Source organism: Garra rufa, chromosome 15 (assembly GCF_049309525.1).
Source record: "Garra rufa chromosome 15, GarRuf1.0, whole genome shotgun sequence".
Taxonomy (NCBI): domain Eukaryota; kingdom Metazoa; phylum Chordata; class Actinopteri; order Cypriniformes; family Cyprinidae; genus Garra; species Garra rufa.
Genome location: NC_133375.1, coordinates 35,868,759 through 35,889,943, shown reverse-complemented (window position 1 = coordinate 35,889,943; position 21,185 = coordinate 35,868,759). Strand labels below are relative to the sequence as shown.

General features: G+C 33.5%; 1 protein-coding gene across 1 annotated transcript; it reads right to left on the bottom strand.

Moving 5' to 3' along the window:
* Positions 1-4,321: 4,321 nt before the first annotated feature.
* LOC141287735 (B-cell receptor-associated protein 29-like) lies at positions 4,322-21,111 on the bottom strand. The gene is made up of 4 exons (XM_073819870.1): positions 21,100-21,111; positions 16,951-17,080; positions 14,867-14,967; positions 4,322-6,528 (listed from the first exon to the last, which is right to left on the bottom strand). Exons 1-4 carry the CDS (start codon positions 21,109-21,111, stop codon positions 6,490-6,492), a joined length of 282 nt encoding a protein of 93 aa, XP_073675971.1. The 3' UTR covers positions 4,322-6,489.
* Between the last annotated feature and the right edge of the window lie 74 nt (positions 21,112-21,185).

Sequence of the window (21,185 nt, the reverse complement as noted above, 5' to 3'; positions counted from 1 at the left end):
TAAAGTGTGAGTATACACTCATTTGCAAGAAAAAAAAGCTGTGAGATTAAAAGTCGCTATCACCATTTTATTTATTTTTATTCCAGAGCAGAAATGGGCTTCCATAAATAACACTTTAAATTAAAAGTGATTTAAAAATAAATAAATAACATTTCCTTGTAAAATGTACTTCAATAGTCCAAAAAAAAAATCACTTTTATTTTCTGCAATTAAAAATATTGTATGGAAGCCTATTTCTGCCACTTAATATAAAAAGGTAATAGCGACTTTTTAATCTCGCAATTGACTTTTTTCTCACAAAGAATTGTGAGATACAAACTCGCATTTGTAAGAGAAAAAGTCATAATTGCCAGATAGAAACTCACAATTCCAAGAAAAAATAAGTAAAAATAATGGGGAAAAAAGTTAAGAATAGAAACCAGCATTTGCGAGAAAAAGGCAGAATTGCCAGATAAAGGTCATAAATAATAATAATAGGGCTTAATAATAATAATAGTCATAAAGTCAGAATTGCATGATATAAACTTAGAATTGCAAAAAAAGTCAGAATTGTATGATATAAACATGCATAAAAAAGTCAGAATTGCATATTAATTCGCATTTATGAGAAAAAAAAAACAGAATATATAAACTCATTTAAAAGTAAAATTAGCGAGATACTAAATCACATTTGCGAGTTATAAAGTCAGAATTGCATGATATAAACTCAGAAATGCGAGAAACTCAGAATTGCAGATATAAACTCACAATTCTATGAAAAAAGAATAGAGTAAAAAGGCAAGAATGGCAAGATACAAACCAGCATTTGTGAGAAAAAAAAGTCAGAATTGCGAGAAACAAACTTGCATGTGTCAGAAAAAGTCAAAATTGCATGACATAAACTCACATTTATGAGAAAAAACACAGAACTAAGATATAAACTCATTTATGAGAAGTCAAATTTGCGAGATACAAACTCACAATTGCGAGTTATAAAGTCAGAATTGCATGATATAAACTTAGAATTGCAAAAAAAGTCAGAATTGTAAGATATAAACTTGCAATTGTGAGAAAAAGGCAGAACTATGATATAAACTCAGAATTCCTGAAAAAAAGTCAGAATTGCAAGATAAAAACTGACAATTGCGAGTCAAAGTCAGAATAGGATGATATATACCAAGAATTGCAAGTAAAAAGTCAGAATTGCAAGATACAAATTCACATTTGCAAGGAAAATTCTGACTTTCTCATAATTGTGTTTATATCATGCAGTTCTGACTTTAGAATAGAGTAGAATAAAATTGGCTACTCATAGAATATACTGGTAGTATCAAAGAGAAACCCTATGTGTACTGCATGGACCTTACATAATATTCAATTATGTAACATAACATTTAAAAAAAAATAGCATAAAATAGATAAGTCTGTAATTGTACAAAATGCTATGAAAAACAATTGACAACAAAATCCAAATGGCTTGATTTTTTTTATATATCCGCTTTGTACTAAGCTCATTTAGTAAACATGCCTAAAACAGCCGGATAACACATTATGTCTAATTTTGCAACAACACAAATATTCTGTATGTGTTATTGCTAATATGGTGGGCTGTCAAGTCTATTCCTCCTCCTCACTCTGTCTTTAGCACGTAGTTCACGACTCTGATGAGACTTTGGCCCAACTCACGGTATGTAGACAGAAAAAGACCAAGCAGTCATCTGCTTAATATCAACAACTAAAATAATTACCCACAGAATAGTGTTCATAATTATGCAGGACTGAGGGGAAAATCCTGCACGGATGAACGAGATGCTTGCAAACACATTCAGCTCGACCTCATTTCAATGTTGTGAATCATTTAACTCGATCAGCAAAGGCCAAATGAATCATTTAACAACTCCAGAAAGTATATGAAAAAAATATATTTTTCCACAATCCAATAGAGTTTATAAATAATTCAAGAGCATGGTAATGAAACATTTCTCCTTAATAAATACGTTAACGGAGCAAAATCATTCTGGCATGCATACATTGCTAATCTGTGTACACTTAAAGCACATTCACAGCACTTAAAGCCAACGTATCATGTGTTTGAACTCCCCTGAACTTGTGGGTTAGTTAGTGTCACAGCACAAGTTAACCTCAACACAGTACAGTCATCTGACAGCAGCTTAAATCATCAACACTTCGGACTAGCGCAAGCTTTTTTTAGTGTTTTAGTTCATGAAGAAGCAAAGCCCTCAGCAAGCACGCACGTTACGGAGAGAAATCGTTTTCATTTACCACAGACGCAGTTTCCAAGAAACCCCTTTAAAATCGTGTTTGACTGAGATTTAAAATATAAATGGGTTATCCCACAAATACAGTAAAAATGTCTTTAACTTACCCGCGAGTCGTTCTTCCTGAGAGCAGAGATGGTTTTAAAATGGCGGCTGGTCGTTTGTTTTTAGTTCGATTACAACAAATAAAGACTAAAGTTGAACACAAAACACCACAAACTCTAAATGCTTCTTAAAGGGATAGTTCACCCAAAAATGAAAATTTTATGTTTATCTGCTTACCCCCAATGCATCCAAGATGTAGGTGACTTTGTTTCCTCAGAAAAACACAAACGAAGATTTTTTTTAACGAAAACCGGTGCAGTCTGCCAGCCTTATCATGGACGTGGATGGGCACCAGACCTTTAAAAGTAAACAAAAACATGCACAGACAAATCCAAATTACACCCTGCGGCTCGTGATGATACATTGACGTCTAAAGACATGAAACGATCGGTTTTTGCGAGAAACTGAACAGTATTTATCATTTTTTACCTTTGATACACGAAATCACGGTCAATCTCAAAAACGGCTCTTTTGTCTTAATTATGCTTTTAGATATAAGTTTGTCTCGTATATATATTCAATATATATGTATATATTGAAAACACTTTCCAGATCACTTGATCTGGAAAGCATCTGCTGTGTATAAACATCTGGCATATGTCTGTAAGATGTCAGTTTTACATACATTCTAAATCAGAAACAACTTAAAGACATCTAATAGACTCTATTTGACATCTGATAGACGTCCTATAGACGTATTGCAGATGAGCAAACAATCTAAAAAATACATCTTGCAGATGTAAATGCAGACATCAAATAGACATCTCTGAGATGTACCTGTGCTATTAGGGCATGCATTGATTCTATGATCATTTTATGGAAACATTTCATGAAAATTGGTTTTCATTTAACATAGACGCTATTTTCAAGACTATTTAAATATTTATCTCAAAAAATAGAGAAAATGTCTTTACTCATCTGAGTTTTTCCAAACACTTGGCTTTTTCCTCAGAGCAGAGATGGTTTTAAAATGGCGGATGGTCGTTTGTTTTCAGTTCTATTACAACGAATAAGGACTGTAAATGTTTCTAGTATTACACGTCTTTTTAAGTCGTATGGTAGATTTATGACCGAAATAAATCGCTATTTACTGATATTCAGTGACTTCTGAGAGTACGTCCTTTTCATGAATGAATTGTAAATTGTTCTTTCGACTCAAATTCTCTCAATGAATCATTTGATTCCGTTCACAAAACGTTACAGCTGACTCAAACTGGTTTCATAATCGATTATACATGTAAATTAAATGAATCAACTGCTTTACAGAACTGGTCTCAAGTTTGCCTTATTTATTTAGTGATTTATCTGTTTATTTATGTGAATCTGCTGTAAATCATTACTCTATAAAGCACAATATAAATAAAGGTGACTTGACTTGTGGAAAGTGCGTGGTCAGACTGATTCAATCACAGATCAAATTTCATTCGGTTCTCGAGTTTAAACAAAGACTTTGGTTCAAATCACTGAATCAACGATCCTGAAACTTCATTTGAAATTTAGAGCACTTCTAGGATAATTTTTTGTAACTTTTGAGTGAATCATGACAATAACTCTGAGCCAATTGTCCCCTTAACTACTGATAGGCGTTTATTAATAATAATAAATGGTTTTATTATTATAATCATCAAAACAAAAGACTAGAGCAAGCTTTCTTTACAAGAGGAAGCAAACCCAACAGCAAACACTATGGAAAGTGTTTTCAAGAAACCCATTTAATATTGTGTTTGATTAAGAATCAACGATCCAGTCACAGCCTGTGGGAAAGATTCAAAAACAAAAAAATATTTTTTTGACTTTCTAACATTTTAAATATAGTTCACAAACCATATGAACCACTTCTATGAAAATTGTATGACTGAATCGCAACTAATTCTGAGCCAATTGTCTCCTTAAGTACTGATAGGCTTAAAAACTTTTTATTAAAAATTGCATAAAAAAAAAATACACTGCAGACTCAGTCAAGATAAGTGAAGTAGAATTTATTGGTTTGGTTTTTCAACATCCCAACTAAAGCACATCACCAAAACACATAATACTCAAATTTCCTAATGAAGTAACGCAGAGTGACATTATTGCAGACAAAACTTTCCTAAAGACATTCGAGGCAGATAACAGCACTATCAGAACCGTGCATTCATTACAAACAACTACGCAATCACAACATGTTCCATGACGCCAAGTACTGTTTATTTCATCATTGCCAACATATCAGTGCATGTTTTTTTGTTGTTGTTGTTGTTGTTGTTGTTTTTTTGCAAGAACACAAAGTAAAAACCTGATATAAGAATGAAGAAGCTACATTTGGGAATGCATATAAAGAAAGAGCCACTTTAACAGTACTATACATTTCATTTGTTTATTTATGGGTTTGAAAATCATCACCAAACTATCGAACTCCTGCCATTTCCATCTTCAGGTATACGCTGACATTTTCACTGAACTGGTGCTCTGGTTAACGTTTCACTCATCTAACCAATCGTTGAGCGCATGAAATAGTAAACTAGAGTCATGGTAGCAGATGTCATTCCTCACATTGGTAACCATCCAGGAGGTCTTGACTATGAATTATCTTGACACCGTGCCAGTGATCCTGATGCCCTTTCCCCTGGGAGCCCAAAACAGTGCTAACGTTGTTCCCACAGATCCCTATTTTAACACGGCTGTGATGTAATTCCGGTTGATTCCTTTTCAGGTCGCACTGCTCTAAGATTGCAGGGATATTCATTTACACATGCCAGACAAGAAGCGAAGAAACCCGGGGAGCTTGAACTGTAAGAGTAACAGCAAGTGAACCTGGTGACCTTTAGTGATAAACATTATCTGCATGTTAAATGCAAAACTACCGCGAGGCCCTCAAAGGTGACGTTAATATCATTTCAATACCTAGAGGACGAGAGATACAGTGTGCTGTGTTTTGAAACACAATATCAGCTGTGGATGCTTTACTGTTCCTGCCAAAACGGCGTTCTTACCCACTGTAACAGCCCTGCCGAGCTCATATCAGATTATACCGACTCAGTGGCCTCAAACCAGACAGGACTGGAAAGAAGCAGTTTATTTATTCTGCTCTACAATAGCTCCCCCCAAAAAAGTGAGCTATCCCACACCCAAGACAAAATATAACACAAAACATCCTATAGCATGATATGCGACGACCGAAATGACAATTGAGGCTTGTCGTTTGTAAACTGGAGGGATTTTCTTTCTTAAGTGCTTACTGGGTATAAAGTGTCTTGTACCCTGTAAATCAAAGATCTAAAATTAACCAACACATGCATTGGTACTGCAACCAAATCTCCATATTCATAATGAAAGACGGAAGGTTTCTCCCGTAAGGCAAAAAATTTTAAAGCAGTTAACTTAAAAAAAAAGTTAAACCCAACAAATCCCATATCAAAACATCTTATCTAGAATATCCTGCAAAGTTTTTCTTGGTCCTTCTATTTAAACAAAGGAACTCATTTATGAATCAAAAGCTGAATGAATGTTTGTAAAATCATGCTTTTGTAAAACTGTTACATTCAATTCAACCACTGAAAATTAGCTTTTCAATGGGTGAAAACTTTCTCACCCTCAGGTCATCCAATATGTAGATGACTTTGTTTCATCATCAGAACAGATTAGGAAAATTAAGCATCACTTGTTCACCAAAGGATGCTTTGGGTGAATGGGTGCCGTCAGAACGAGAATCCTTTATCAAATCTGATGACGAAACAAACTCATCTACATCTAGAAAAGCTTGAGGGTGAGTTCATTTTATGCTAAATTTAATTTTTTGGTGATTTATCTGATAACATATATTCACTCTGCTTGTGTTTCATGTATAAGGCTCAAAATACCTGACATTAAGAAATGTAATACTCATGTCAGTGGAAATTCAATTCTAAAATGATAACCAAAATACTTGAAATAAAATTAAACACCAGACATTCACAGCAAAAACCAGAAAGCGAATATATTACAGTGTGCTATGACCCTGCAGAGGCTTTAATGAATCACGTGAAAGCGCATGAATGAAGAACGGAACCCTGTTCTTACACAGCCAGAGGAGAGATGTGCAACTCAGCTGAGCTGCCATCAGCCAATGAGGATGCAGGACAGAGAGCAGGTGCATGATGATGTTCGTTCAGTCTGACTTCTTGTCCTGTTGAGAGTCGCATTTGGCCTGTGTTCAGAGACAGAGCAGAAAGAAGTGGATTTTTCAACATCAGCAACTGACAGAGATTTGCACAATCCTGTAAGATTTGGCGAGTGATTTTGGGTGGCTGACATGACGTCAGCAAGACTTAGCAGTGTCCTGCATGCTTTATTTTAGGACTACTTTCATCAACATTTTTATCATTTTGTATAATCATTCTGCATGCAGGTAGAACAAACTTAGATTAATTGAGGGACTACACAGAATATGAAAATGAAGCCTAATGAAGGCAAAAAAGTGGTTAAAATGGTAAATCTTACCATTCTCAGCACATAATTTAAATACATTTCATTTACAAAACTATATATGGACCATTGTACAGAATTGGCGCAAAGTTTGAAACATCTTTAAAAAATGCTGTGTACAGTTGATGTCAAAAGTTTACATCCCCCTTTCAGAATCTGCAAAATGTCAGTCAAAAGGGTATAAATACATTTTAAAAAAAAGCTGGAAAACCAAAGAATTTGTGGGACCTAAAGATTTTTTCTGAAGAATAGCAGGCAGTTTGAGTGTTCAGGACAAACAAGGCACTCATTAACAACAACCACTAAACAAAAAAACAAAAAAGTGTCATGCAAAAAAAAAAAAACTAAACAAAAAAAAACAATTATGTCACTACCGAAACTTTACCAAAACAGTCAATCTAGTCAATCTAAAAATGTGGTAGTGACAATTTTAGATACTTTTGAACCAAGATCAAAATGAATTAGCGCAGGGTTAGCTAGCACAGTTCTGAACAGTTGTACACAAATACAAACCAAATTTTATGGAATAACTCCCAAAAAACAATTTTGTCATTACCGAAACTTCACAAAATGTTTTGGTGGTGACCATTTCAGTAGCAACAATTTTATATCCTGTACTTTTGAACCTAGCTCAAAGATGCTAATTAACGCATGGTTCACTAGCACAGTTTTGAACTCTTGTACACATATAAAAACTAAATTTTATGGAATAATACGTAAAAAATAAAATCAAACTAAAAAAAGTTGTCACTACCATAACAATGATGACATGGTTCGATCGTGCCTGTTTTGGTAGTGACAATTTTAGATACTTTTGAACCTAGCTCAAGATGCTAATTAGCGCAGGGTTAGCTACCACAGTTAGGAAAAGTTGTACTAACATGAACACTAAATTTTATGGAATAACACATAAAAAAAATTACGTCACTACCAAAACAATGATGACATGTTTTGGTCATGACTGTTTGGGTAGTGCCAATTTTAGATACTTTTGAACAGGGCTCTCAAGTCTCACGCATTCACCGTGAGACTCACGCATTTCAACCAGTTCACACGCTCTCACGCCACACCTTGTATTTCTCACGCTGAAAAGTAAGGGATAACTTGTCCCGCTATATGGTGTTAATGGACGAGGTGCAGGCTTTGCAGAGCTCATAGCTGTCTTGAGAGTTAAATGACACCTACCAGCCAAAAAATTGGAATTTGCTGTTTTCTGGTATATTACGTGATCCCGCTACAATCACGATCGTCACTAGGCAACGTAGACGCGCACACACGGGACAAGGCCAGCGGTGGAATCGTTGCGGGGCTGCGGCTTTCTCTCGCAGTGGAAGCGTTTATTACAGTTGAGGAGGTGGTCGCGTTGCAGTCTCGGAGCGGACGTTGCCATTTGTATTAACTAGAAACTCAAACTAAATAAATGCAGCAGGGTTTTTCATATTTATTTTTATTTATTTATTTATTCCATTTTACGATTCCTAGACAAAATCACTTGCCTGTGATCAAAGATAGTGAGAACTGATGTTGGGGATTACAGCCACATTTGTGCAAAAGTATTAGTTCTTCAACAGCTTTAACTAATTGTGGGCCTGAAATTAAGGAAAAGACAAGATAATTGGTAAATCTGCTAAAAAAGACCAATTAATCCAAATAAAATAAATTGTTTTATATATTTCAAAACTTAAATGTATCAACATTGTTGGGAAAGTTATTTTGGAAATAGGCTGTAAAAGGCTACAGATTAAATTTCCCTATTTATAATGTAATTTAAAAGTAGAGTAACTATTTCAATTGCTTTAGAGGTAATGTAACATTACATTTGATTACTAAATTTCTAAGGAATGTTTTCAATTGTTAATCCTTTTAAAAACTTTTGTAAGGCGGGTTTACCTTACAGTAGCACTCAACACTAATTACTGTCAAATTTACAAAATCCTTCATCACTTGAATTAAGATTATAATAATTTAATTTGAAAGCACAGCCACCACTTTAGCACCTCTGTTTAACTCCTGAAACATTGGTGTCTCTTATTTTAAAGCAGTCAATGCGATTTGGGAAACAAATCAATCAAAATATTTACAAGTAACCCACTTAGTAATTGTAAACATTTTTAAAAGTAACTGTAATTTAACTATATCTGTTATTTCTCAGTAACTGTAACAGATTAGTTAAATGTCATTTACAATTAAATTACAAAATTCAGTTACATGTAACTAATTACTCTAGCTAAGTTCAAGCCCCTACCACTGTCATCAAGGCATCAAAGTGTGCAATAAACACTTGAAATACAAAATGACATTAGTAAGCTGAAATATGTACCCTCTCTCTTTCACAAACACACACACAGATTGACATACATGCTATGAGCAAGTTCTGCAATCCTCCTGTATGTTTACAGTATGTGCATTGAGCACTGATTTTTAGTTTGCTCGTTTGGGGCCAAATTTCTTTGTTTACTTTTGATACATGAATTTGACTTATCAGATCTACCAGTTGTTATATTTTTTATTTTGTGCATGTTAATTATGAACAATAGATAGTTGAACTTTTACCTAAAACTGGAGAGAATTGCGTGGGGCCGAGGGGCCGCTGCTGCAGATATTTGAGTGGCTCCTCCCCTAACAGATAAAATCTCACTCCAAACTTTTTCCAAAACTTGAGAGCCCTGCTTTTGAACCTAGCTCAAAGATGCTAATCAGCACATGGCTAATCAGCAATTAGATGCATAGATAGCACATTTCTGAAAAGTTGTACACCTATAAAACTAATGCTATGGAATTACTGCCAGAAAAGTGTGCTTAATTACAAAAAAAAAAGGTGTTTGGTTGTGACAAGTCACACACAGATTTATTTCAACACATTTACCTCAAAATGATGGGGCCTATCTACTCACCATGTAGCTATGAGAGAGACACATGAATATGTCCTGATGATAAATATAAGGGTTTAGTTAAAATCAGTCTCAGCCAATAGACTAAAACATACACTGTTTCGGTAGTGACATTAAAAAAATGCGGGACACATTTTTTTGCATAAAGTCTAATAATTTACAAAGAATATTACTGCAGGTTTCAATAGATAATAGAACGATCTTAGTAAGCATCTAAGATTTAAATACTTAAAAGCTTTTTAAAAGTGTATTTGGTTGTGGAACCGCAGAATGCATCAACTCAAAGCAGTAAGCCCCTTGTTGACCTCGTGGCAGTGTGCTTAAGTGCGTAACGTAATAACTGCAACACATGTTCATGAGTCACGGTCTCTTATGAGCTGCTTATTTATATGTAAACAAGAGAAGCCTGTCTATCTGACTCCCTCCCTCGGTGTCTCAATTGCACACACTTGAGAAGACCACCGGTCATAACATTGATGGTTTCAGAGTAAGACGACTGACAGGTGCAAAGAGTTCAGGGAAATAAAAGTACACATAATACAAAACATTTCTCCCAGTCAAGTGAATAAAGAAAAAGTGAGGTATCATCTAGTATCATCCTCTGGACACAGAAAGAAGATCATGTTTGTCATTTTACTTTATAATGGTAGAGTAAAATAAATTTGAAAGGAAATAAGCCTGTTTATTATGGTATTAATACTGGTCCATATAAATGCAAAAAAAAAGGATTAATCTTCATTGTGTGCACTTAGTAGGGGTGTAACGATATGCCTAGGTCACGATACAGTACGTATCGCGATATTGGGTTCACGATACGATACGTATCACGATATTTTGAACAAAAATTAAAACATGAAACTGAAAATCAAACAACAGATTTATTTAAAAAAAAAAAAAAATTTCAATAACTTTCTTAGTTTTACATACAAGGTCACATTGTAATGTTTAATAAAAACCTTCTGTATTAAAATTAACAACTGAATAGGTATGCCTGTCACAGATTTTTTTTTTTTTTTTTTTAAACATGATAGTGATAAAAATGTCAAGATGTCAAATTCTTTAAACCTGCTAGCGATGCAAGATTCTATGTGTGTGCGAAACAGAGTCCTACCCGATGGGTGAACCGCTATAACTGACGTAACGGTGGAATAATATTTATCTGTCAGGTGCAGTGCGGGTGACATGCACTGGTATTTGCTCTTTGGACTCAATCCGGTACACGCTGACGCTGCTCTCAAACGGTCCCATGCTTGTGTTCGCGCTCTGTCTGAAGACCGTTTAAAAGCCATTTCACATGGGACGCGTCAAGCGGTGGAATCTCTGAGCGGCTGCCGCTTTCTCTCATAGTGAAAGTGTTCTGCGGTCGAGCTGGTGTTCGCGACGCGGTCTCGGGGTAAACGTATTGCAAACAACAAGGTCTCATTTTACTTTACAAAAACAAAATAAATGAAACGTAATGAAAATACCATATGTGTTATTTGCTATTTGTCATTTTATGGGACAATGACTAGTGTAGTTTTCATATCAGACACAGTTTACTATGACATTTTACACATAATTTTATTTTAACCTGCGCAGGCTATACTACACGCATTTTCTGGATTTTTTTTTTCTTTATTTATAGCCTTTCTCCGTATTTTATGGCTCATACAGCTCCATTATAGCCTATTTTAAATGATCTTGATCATGTTTTCAACACTCCGACATGTCCACAGTGAAATGTGTTTTTGGTTGTTAATAAATCTGTGCGGTAACTGGTTAAATCGTGGCTGCAGCTCATAAAAAGATTACAATACATCTTCGGAGGTTCCTGTCATGAAGAGCCGTAAAAGCTTTAAGAAATGTCTGTTCCAATGTGTGACTCGAAAAGCGGGTGGTGAGTCTGAAGCACGAAACTTTTAACATGCACCGTGACTGTAATAATGTTTTTTTTTTCTACCGTCGTACTGTCGCGTGACTGTAAAACCAAAATGCTGTCGGACGTGAAATTCAAATGATTTCTGCATCTGATTCTGCAATGAAAGCACAAGCAGCACTGTTGCAGAGTAGGAGACGTCGGCAGCTCAACCAATAGGATTAGACAGATGTCATCACTCTACGATACATATCGTAACATTTTTGCATCGCGAAATATCGCACCACGAAATATCGTTACATCCCTAGCACTTAGTAAAACATTTTGCATCGGGTCTTGGCGACTTCATAAATAGTGCTTATGATATTTGAAAACTGACTCTCGATATGTAATTATAGCAACAAACTGATGACAGCATGTCTGTAATTTCTATCATTACTTGGTATACTGATATCAGATCCTTCAGGAAAGCCTCTATTTCTTTTAAACACGTTCCCTCATAACATGCTTTCCCCCACTCAACATGCTACAGATGCCAACTGGATGCTTACCAATGGTGCAAATGTACACTGCCTCTCAGTTCTGTGTATGTGACACTGAAAAGATCTCTAAAATGTGACATTTGCTGGATTTGTTTGCTTTTATCAAGACTACAGATCTCACACTTTAATATACAGTCAAAGACAAAAGTTTACATACACCTTGCAGAGTCTGCAAAATGTTAAATATTATACCAAAAAATGTTTTGGTAGATTTAAAATGCATGTTATTTTTTATTTAGTACTGACCTGAATAAGATATTTCACATAAAAGATGTTTACATATAGTCTACGAGAGAAAATAATAATTGAATTTATAAAAATGACCCGGTTCAAAAATTGACATACACTTGATTCTTAATACTGTTGTTATCTGAAAGATCCACGGCTGTTTGTTTGTTTTTTTGTTTAGTGATAGTTGTTCATGAGTCCCTTGATCTTCCTGAACAGTTGCCCGCTGTTCTTCAGAAAAATCCTTCATGTCTCACAAATATTTAGTTTTTTCAGCAACCCTTTCCAACAATGACTATATGATTTTGAGAACACTGAGGACAACTGAGGGACTCATATGCAACTATGACAGAAGGTTTAAACGCAGGAAACATGATGCATTAAGAGCCAGGGGTGTAAACTTTAGAACAGAATGCGTTTGTCAGGGTTTCCACAGCTTGGTTAACTTCAAATTCAAGGACCTTTCAAGGACTTTCCAGGTCCAATACCCTCAAATTCAAGGACTTAATGTGGGGATACATTTCAGGTGAGAGCAAGGTTACATCGTGTTACCTTGTAAGATACATTGTTACAATTTTCATGTTTTCAACACAACTATGCAAAAAAGTATTTTATTGAAACTTCACAGTTTATTTTTGCAATGTTTCACAGCGTGTCTATAAAAGATTGAGGTACCATCAAAATATTTTCATGCATGTGTGTACGTCATGGAAACATACCTCACAATGTACGTCACGCGTAAAACACTCAACGTAACTTAAATCAAGCAAGCTAGTATGCATAGGCCACAAAGTGTTGGCAAAATAACACATTAGCAGACCGGAGAAATAATATGGATTTTTTTCCCCAAAAAACTTCTTGCACAAAATAAATTCAAGCACTTTCAAGGACCTGTATCTATGTATGTTTATTTGCAAAAACTTTCCAGGGCCTTGAAATGTTTTTTATTTTTTTTCAGATTCACAAACTTTCAAGGATTTCAAGGACTCGTGGGAACCTTGGTTCATTTTTCTTATTTTGCCTTATTTTAAATATCATATTTTTTTCATTTAGTATTGCCCTTCAGAAGCTACTTACATGTTTCCCAGAAGATTTTTACCCTGATCTTCAAATTAAAAAAAGGTTTTAACCACGGCTCTTAATGCATTGTTTCCTTCTGGACCATCAGTGAGCATTTGAACCTTCTGTAATAGTTGCATATGAGTCCCTCAGTTGTCCTCAGTGTGAAAAGATGGATCTCAAAATCATACAGTTATTGTTAGAAAAGGTTCAAATACACAAAAATACTGAAAAACCACAGAATTTGTGGGACCTAAAGGATTTTTCGGAAGAACAGCGGGCAGTTTAACTGTTCAAGACAAACAAGGGACTCATAAACAACTATCACTAAACAAAAAAAAATCATCATTCTGGTAACAACACAATATTAAGAATCAAGTGTATGTAAACTTTTGAACACGATCATTTGTATAAATTCAACTATTATTTTCTCTTGTGGACAATATGTAAACATTTTATGTGAACCATCTCATTCAGTTCAGTACTAAATAAAAGATAACATACATTTTGTATGATCCCTCTTATTTTGGTAAAATAATTAACATTTTGCAGATTCTTTAAAGTGTATATAAACTTTTGACCTTACTGTACAGAATTGTGAATCCATCTTGCACGATAAATAAGACAGATAGTTCTGAATGTGAACTCTGATTTAGTCTGTATTATTTTTCTGGAGTTTAAAAAAACTGTTATACCTTAAAGCCCTCTTAAAAGAGATGCCACAGTAGCCTTAATGTTCACTAGCGGCATTATAACATTTGCTTTCAGCAAAAGAAAAAAAACTAGCAGATGCTGGCAGATTGACATTGCTGAGTTGAACAGCTGGCATCAGGGCATATTGAAAACTGAAATGCATAGCATTTAAATGTGGTTTGAGAAGTTGGCATTTATTTATTTCTCAGTTTTATCGATTTAAAGTGCATTTGAGGTATTAATATTTTTTTGGAAGTACTAATTTATGCATGCTGTGGGAAGTGAACCCATTCCTTCGAGCAACAGGAATGATACATGAGTTACAAGAAAATGTTCTTTGATCTGTTCTTTTAATAACACGTCTGAGAAAACTACCTCAGTTTCAAAACATAAAGAGCTATCTATCTGGCCACCATTTTTAGGCATTACAACCATTAGGCATCATAATGTAAAATGCCATGCTGGGAATTTTATGTACACTTTTGAGTGAAGACGTAAGCAAACCAGTGAAATGGATCACTGAAAAGAATGGATTCGCAGCAATGAATAAGATTTCAACTCGAGTGGTATTTATGCATATTAGGTTTTGAATAAGAAATAGAATAAATATTTAACTAGAGACTTGCATACTTGAGATGCTACTGAAGTCATTAATCTTTCTTCAGGTAGCTTCAAGTTTCACTTCAATTAGCATGCTGCCTTAGAAGGCAGCCGTCTTTGTAGACAGCAAGGCGAGGCAAGATGCCAGGATGTGAAAGATGTTGGTGGTGTGACACACTCGTGATCTCTTACCTGCAGTTTGCCATGTTCCTCCAGCAGACGGTCGTACTCCGCTGTGAGGTTCTGAGCCTGCTTCTTCATAGCCTTCACATCGCTGTCTGACTTCTGAAGAGCTGCACATAGAAGCAAGAGTCAATACATGAGTCAGAGACCTAGATCAGCTTTTCTGTAGGTCTACAAATTCTCCGAAATCAGACTTTTGAACTTCATTGAAAAGTCTGGTCCACTTAGCAGCTTAGTCTTTCAAATAATGCCCACTTAAACCAGAAGAGGCCATGTGATTGACATACATTTCCAATTACAAATTTACAATTGATAAATTGTAATTTATTCCTGTGATGCAAAGCTGAATTTTCAGCATCATTACTCCAGTCTTCACTGTAACATGACCTTCAGAATTCATTTTAATATGCTGATTTGCTGCTCAAAACACATAATTATTAAGCTGTGCTGCTTTATATTTTTGTGGAAACCATGATACATTTATTTGCAGAATTCTTTGATGAATGGAAAGTTCGAAAGAATAGAATTTTTTTGAAAAAGACATTTTTATTTAATTTAATGCATCCTTGATTTACCCCTTAGCATTCCTGCAAAATCTGTGGTCAGGGTAACACAAGTATTTGATTAAAAAAAAGTCTTACTGAACCCAAACTGCTGAATTGAAGTGTATAATTATTTACATGACACTTAAATAGCCTGAAAACTCTTTATTAAAAAAATAACTGCAAGCTCACTTACTGTTTTGCGCACTACCCTTAAAATTGTCCTTTTGTACAAGATGACCCAATGGAGACTTCAGTTTGGGGGTCATCAAAGGGTCACAAACCCCTTAGCACTGTCTAAACACAGTGTACATGTGAAAGGAGGCGTGGGAATCGATCTGACTAAGCTCATTCCTTTGTAACAAAATCTAGTTCTGCTGAGGTCATCTTGTGTTGCTCACTGTAGGTCAGAAAGTGTCATGACAACATTGTCTGACAACTTTAAATGAAGAAGCAAGGATGCATTAAACTGATCAAAAGTTACAGTAAAAACATTCACAATGTTACAATTTTTATTTCAAATAAATGCTGTTCTTTTGAACATTCTATTCAAAGAATCCTGAAAAAAATACATCACAGTTTCCACAAAAATACTAAGCAGCACTGATTTCTGAAGGATCATGTGACACTATAGATGCTGAAATGATGCTGAAAATTCAGCTTTACATCACAGGAATTAATTACATTTTAAAATAGAAAACCATTATTTTAAATCATAATAATATTTGATAATATTACTTTATTTATTTTTGATCAAATAAATGCAGCCTTGGTGATCAAAAGAGACGTTTTTACCGTAAACACAAATGTGACCCTGGATTACAAAACCAGTCTTAAGTACCTTGGGTATATTTGTAGCAATAGTCAAAAATACACTGTTTTCTTTTATGCCAAAAATCATTAGGATATTAAGTAAAGATCATGTTCCATGAACATATTTTGTAAATTTCCTACCGTAAATATATGCATTGCTAAAACTTCATTTGGACAACTTCAAGGGCGATTTTCTCAATATTTTTATTTTTTTGCACCCTCAGATTCCAGATTTTCATATAGCTGCATCTTGGCTAAATATTGTCCTATCCTAACAAACCATACATATTCAGCTTTTAGTTGATGCATAAATTTCAATTTCCAATATTTTCCAATATTATGACTGGTTTTGTGGTCCAGACTCACAAATAAATGTTCCTGGTTTTATTGCGTGGCAAATGCATTAATGTATTGTTAACATTATTAAAAAAGAATAATCATTCATCAAAATATGACTTTCACCACCTCTGAAATGACTTTTCTGTTGGCAATTTCAATGCCACATTGCAGGGAAAAATATTAAACCAATAATATCCCATGCCGCTTTGCATGATCCAATCAAATGATTATATTAATTCTAATAATCTGCATTAAAAAAAATGTCTAAATTTCAGCCATTAATGTTCAGCAAGAGTCTGCGCAATCATAGACATGCATACAGCAATTTTTTTTATTATTTAAATAAATATGTTAACAGGGAGCGGTTTAGTGTATGAATGATTCAGAGTCATTTGGTACCTTTCTTTGTTGCGTCGAGTTCATCCTTCAGTTTCCTGACCTCTTCTGTCAGATTTTTCTTATCCTCCTCCACGCCACCCTTGGTCTTCCCACCCACTTCAGGCACTTCAACGCCCGCATCCCGCAGTTTCTGATGAAAAACAGTAAGTGTTTTTGTTAGTCATATAATGGGCTAATCAGCTATTTCTCAAAAACATTGCTCTGAATTTCCAAGATATCAAAAAAAGTGTAAAATATGCGATAAAACACTTGATGTGTCAACATCGTCATGTTTTATGGTCTAATTTTGTAATACATGTTATTGATGCAATTTATTCTTGACTCAATCAATTTCCAGTAACTAAAATCATGTTCCATTCTGCTTCTTCAAATATATCCAGTTCATCATGTTTCAGAGGAAAATGGATTGCAAACAGGATGTTTTTTGGAAAGGGATGTTGCCGGAGGATTTGCAAAACATTTCACAGAAAACGTAATTCACTGTCCCGAAAGCGCTCACTCTTTACAGTTTCACAGGCCATTCATTAACATAATAAGTTACAGAAAAACATCCTTGGTTTTCCAGGGATTGCTAAAAAGATTGGAAAATTTGGTTTATCAATGATCTCCATCTTAGAGATCCAGTTAGTGAGTAACCGTCAGCTGTAGCTGTTCACATCTCACCGACCCACTCTTCATACAAACATAAACAGCTTGCAGATTCACAGAATAAACGGCGTGATCAACTCAAACATATGCAACCCGATAACAGCAAAATTATTGATTCAGCTATTCAAAAGTTGCTTATCTGTATGCTAAATAGTGAACAATGGGTTCATGGGAATTTTTATTTTATTGACTGGTTTATTGGAAGTCAGTAGTTAGGTTTGGACTTTAATACTAGTGTGCTGCTGCAGGGTTATTATAATTAACTAAAGCAGTAACACTTCACAATAAGGATCATTAGTTAACATTAGTTAACTAAGAATAAACAATACTTCTACAGCATTTATTAATCTTAGTTAATTTCAACATTTACTAATGCATTATTAAAATCACAAGTTGTGTTTGTTAACATTAGTTGATGCTCTGTGAACTAACATGAACAATGAATGACTATTTTTTATTACCTAACATTAACAATATAGTGTAATAAATGTATTGTTAATTGCTCGTTCATGTTAGTTAATACATTATAATTTAATGTTATAAGTTAATGTTAACTATTGTTAAGTGTTACCCTGAAACTAAAATGAAAACTATTTAAAAATATATATATTTATTACTTGAAATAAAATAAACATCAATTAAAATGAAAGGAAATAAAACAAACAAAAATTAATAAAAACTATGGTAACATTTTACAATAAGGTGTCATTTATTAACATTAGTTAAAAAGAATAATCATTAAACAATCATAAACAATCATAAACAAACACAACTTTTAATTTTAATAATGCATTAGTGATGTTAAAATTACAATTAAGGTTACTAAATGCTGTAGAAGCATCGTTCATTCTTAGTTCATGGTACCTAAAAAAGTTTACTAATGTTAACTAGTGAACCTTATTGTAAAGTGTTACCCTTAAACTAAAATTAAAAATATTTAAAAAACATTTTCATTACATAAAATAAAATAAACATCAACTGAAATGAAAGGAAACATCATTTTTATTTTTTTTATTTTAGCTAGCAGACAAGGCAAGGTTATTTTAACTAAGTGTAACTTAACGTACTAAAAAACTGAAACATGAACAAACAATACATTTATTACACTATTTATAAATCTCTGTTAACTAATGAACCTTACTGTAAAGTGTTACCAAAAACTAAAATTGAAACTATTAAAAAAAAAAATTCATTACTTGAAATAAGATAAACATCAACTGAAATGAAAGGAACATTTAAATATATATATATATATATATATATATATATATATATATATATATTTTTTTTTTTTTTTTTTGTTGTTGTTGTTAATTATTTTAGCTAGTTGACAAGGCAACATTTCTCATTTAACTAAGTCTAACTTGATGTACCAAAAAAACTAAAACAAATAAAAATGGATAAAAACTATGATAACACTTCACAATAAACATTTGTTAACATTAGTTAACGTATTAACTAACATGAACAATACATTTATTACAGTATTTATTAATCTTTGTTAATGTTAGTTAATAAAAATAGTGTTACCCTAAAACAAAACTAAAACTATAAAAAAATGTTTTACTTGAAATAAAATAATCAACTGAAATGAAAGGAAATACTAAAAAAAAATTTTTTCACCTAGCCGACAAAGGCAACATTTCTCATTTTAAATAAGTTTAAAAACTAAAACAAATCAAAATGAATAAAAACTATACACATTTACACTACGTGTGTGTGTGTGCATATAAACTTTTAAAAATTACAATATAAAATAAAAACACTCAATCTTTAAAATCAAAACAAAATAATAAATTAATCAAAACTATAATAGTATTTCAATAATAAAATAACACTGGTTTGCAGCTTACTGCATGCTGAATATTTAATGTAGTCTCATATATATATATATATATATATATATATATATGCAGCAAGTATGCAGTATGCAAATCACGTTGCATGTTCAACCTAGAAAGTGGCATCCTATTAGCATCTCATAAAAAGGTAAGGAAAAAGGGAAGTCACAGCAGATATTACTTTCGATTTGCATTGGAAATCTGTTGGAAAAGGTCAAAATTATTGTGAGGAAAAAGCACCACATGTGTACTGCACATTTGTTAAAACATCAAGTCCTAAAACCAAGATTTTATCAAAATGTATGTTTCCCCAGAAGCGTTATCTGCTAAAATGTACCTGTCTGGTACTATGGCTAACCACAATAAAACTGATTTCATGCGGCCATTACTGAGCGATAACGGTGTGAGGCGTAAGTAACAGTCAGTGCTCACTCAACGGTCTGCTTGTAGCCATTCTGTACTGGTTGTTCTGCTTACAAATTAACAAAACGGTATGAGGAGCACTACGGTAAGGCTGCCAAGGGTCATGAAAGTTTCTCGTAGGTGAAGGGAGTACCTGTGCATGTTCCACAAATCATTAAAACCTGACTGAGTGAATATTTTAATGCTAAACCACTCAAGGTATGAAGCCCAAGGCACTAGACAGTCTTAAATGAGCCCTTTCAAAGTGACCTGGACAGGGGAGCAAACAAAGGGGAAGAGAAAGATGTTTTCTGGCCTTGGGGAACAATTAGATCTGTGTCAGATGTTTCGGATGATGTTTCCTGCAGATATATTAGAAGAGACTTCAAGTACAACTGAAGTACATTAAAAAGACTACTTTCAAATGGGATGTAGAGAGTGAAGAAAATAAGTTTTATGTAAATAAAATGATTTTCATTAGTTAAATTCAAATAAATAAAATGAAATGTATTATTGTTATTATATACATATTATTATTAATAAATAATAATGATAACATTAATAATAATAATAATAACAATAAAAACAAATGAATACTTCTACTACTACTAATAAAAATAATAATTATTTTTCTTATTATTCTTATTATTTTTATTAATAAGAAAAAAAAAATCACCAAATAGATATTAATTTATTGATTAGAAAATATATTTGTAATGTTTAGGTCAGTTGACTTCCTCAGTTCATAACATCGAAAAAGTATTTTTTTTTGACAAGAAATAATAATAATAATCATTATTATAAAAATAAATGTTATTATTAAATTTTTAACAATTTTAATAATAGATATATACATTTATTAGAACATTTATTTGTATTGTTTAGATCGGTTGACTTTCCTCGGTTAATAACATTGAGAAAAAAAACATTCATCCAGATCATTTACGGGAACTAATTAGTAAAAGACATCACAACCACAAGATACATGTAGAGCATATGACCGCCTGCATTGCAATGTGTGAAGGTTAGTCAGCCATAATGAAGGTCATCTATCTATACAGTAAAACCTTAATGTACAGTAGTAAAAACAGTCAGCTAAATTCCCACAGAAAGTGTGGAAAAGGATAAAAATGAACTAAAATAAAACCTTGATTAACATAAGTGGACTTGCTAAAAAGTAAAATGCTTAAAGAATATAAAACGACCCATTCCGACCACAAAATCCTCAAAAAACTATAAACTATCACTGCTTTATTACCGAAGGATCCATCTTGGCTAATTGCATTATAAATTATTAAACTACTTCATGTAACTAATGGCTGCAATTGAACTACATTTTATAAG

Coding starts and splice junctions, on each gene's coding strand:
- LOC141287735 (XM_073819870.1), bottom strand. Junction 14,968..16,950: donor ACTCGACGCAACAAAGAAAG/GTACCAAATGAC, acceptor TTCTATGTGCAG/CTCTTCAGAAGTCAGACAGC. Junction 6,529..14,866: donor AGGAACATGGCAAACTGCAG/GTAAGAGATCAC, acceptor CTCTGAACACAG/GCCAAATGCGACTCTCAACA.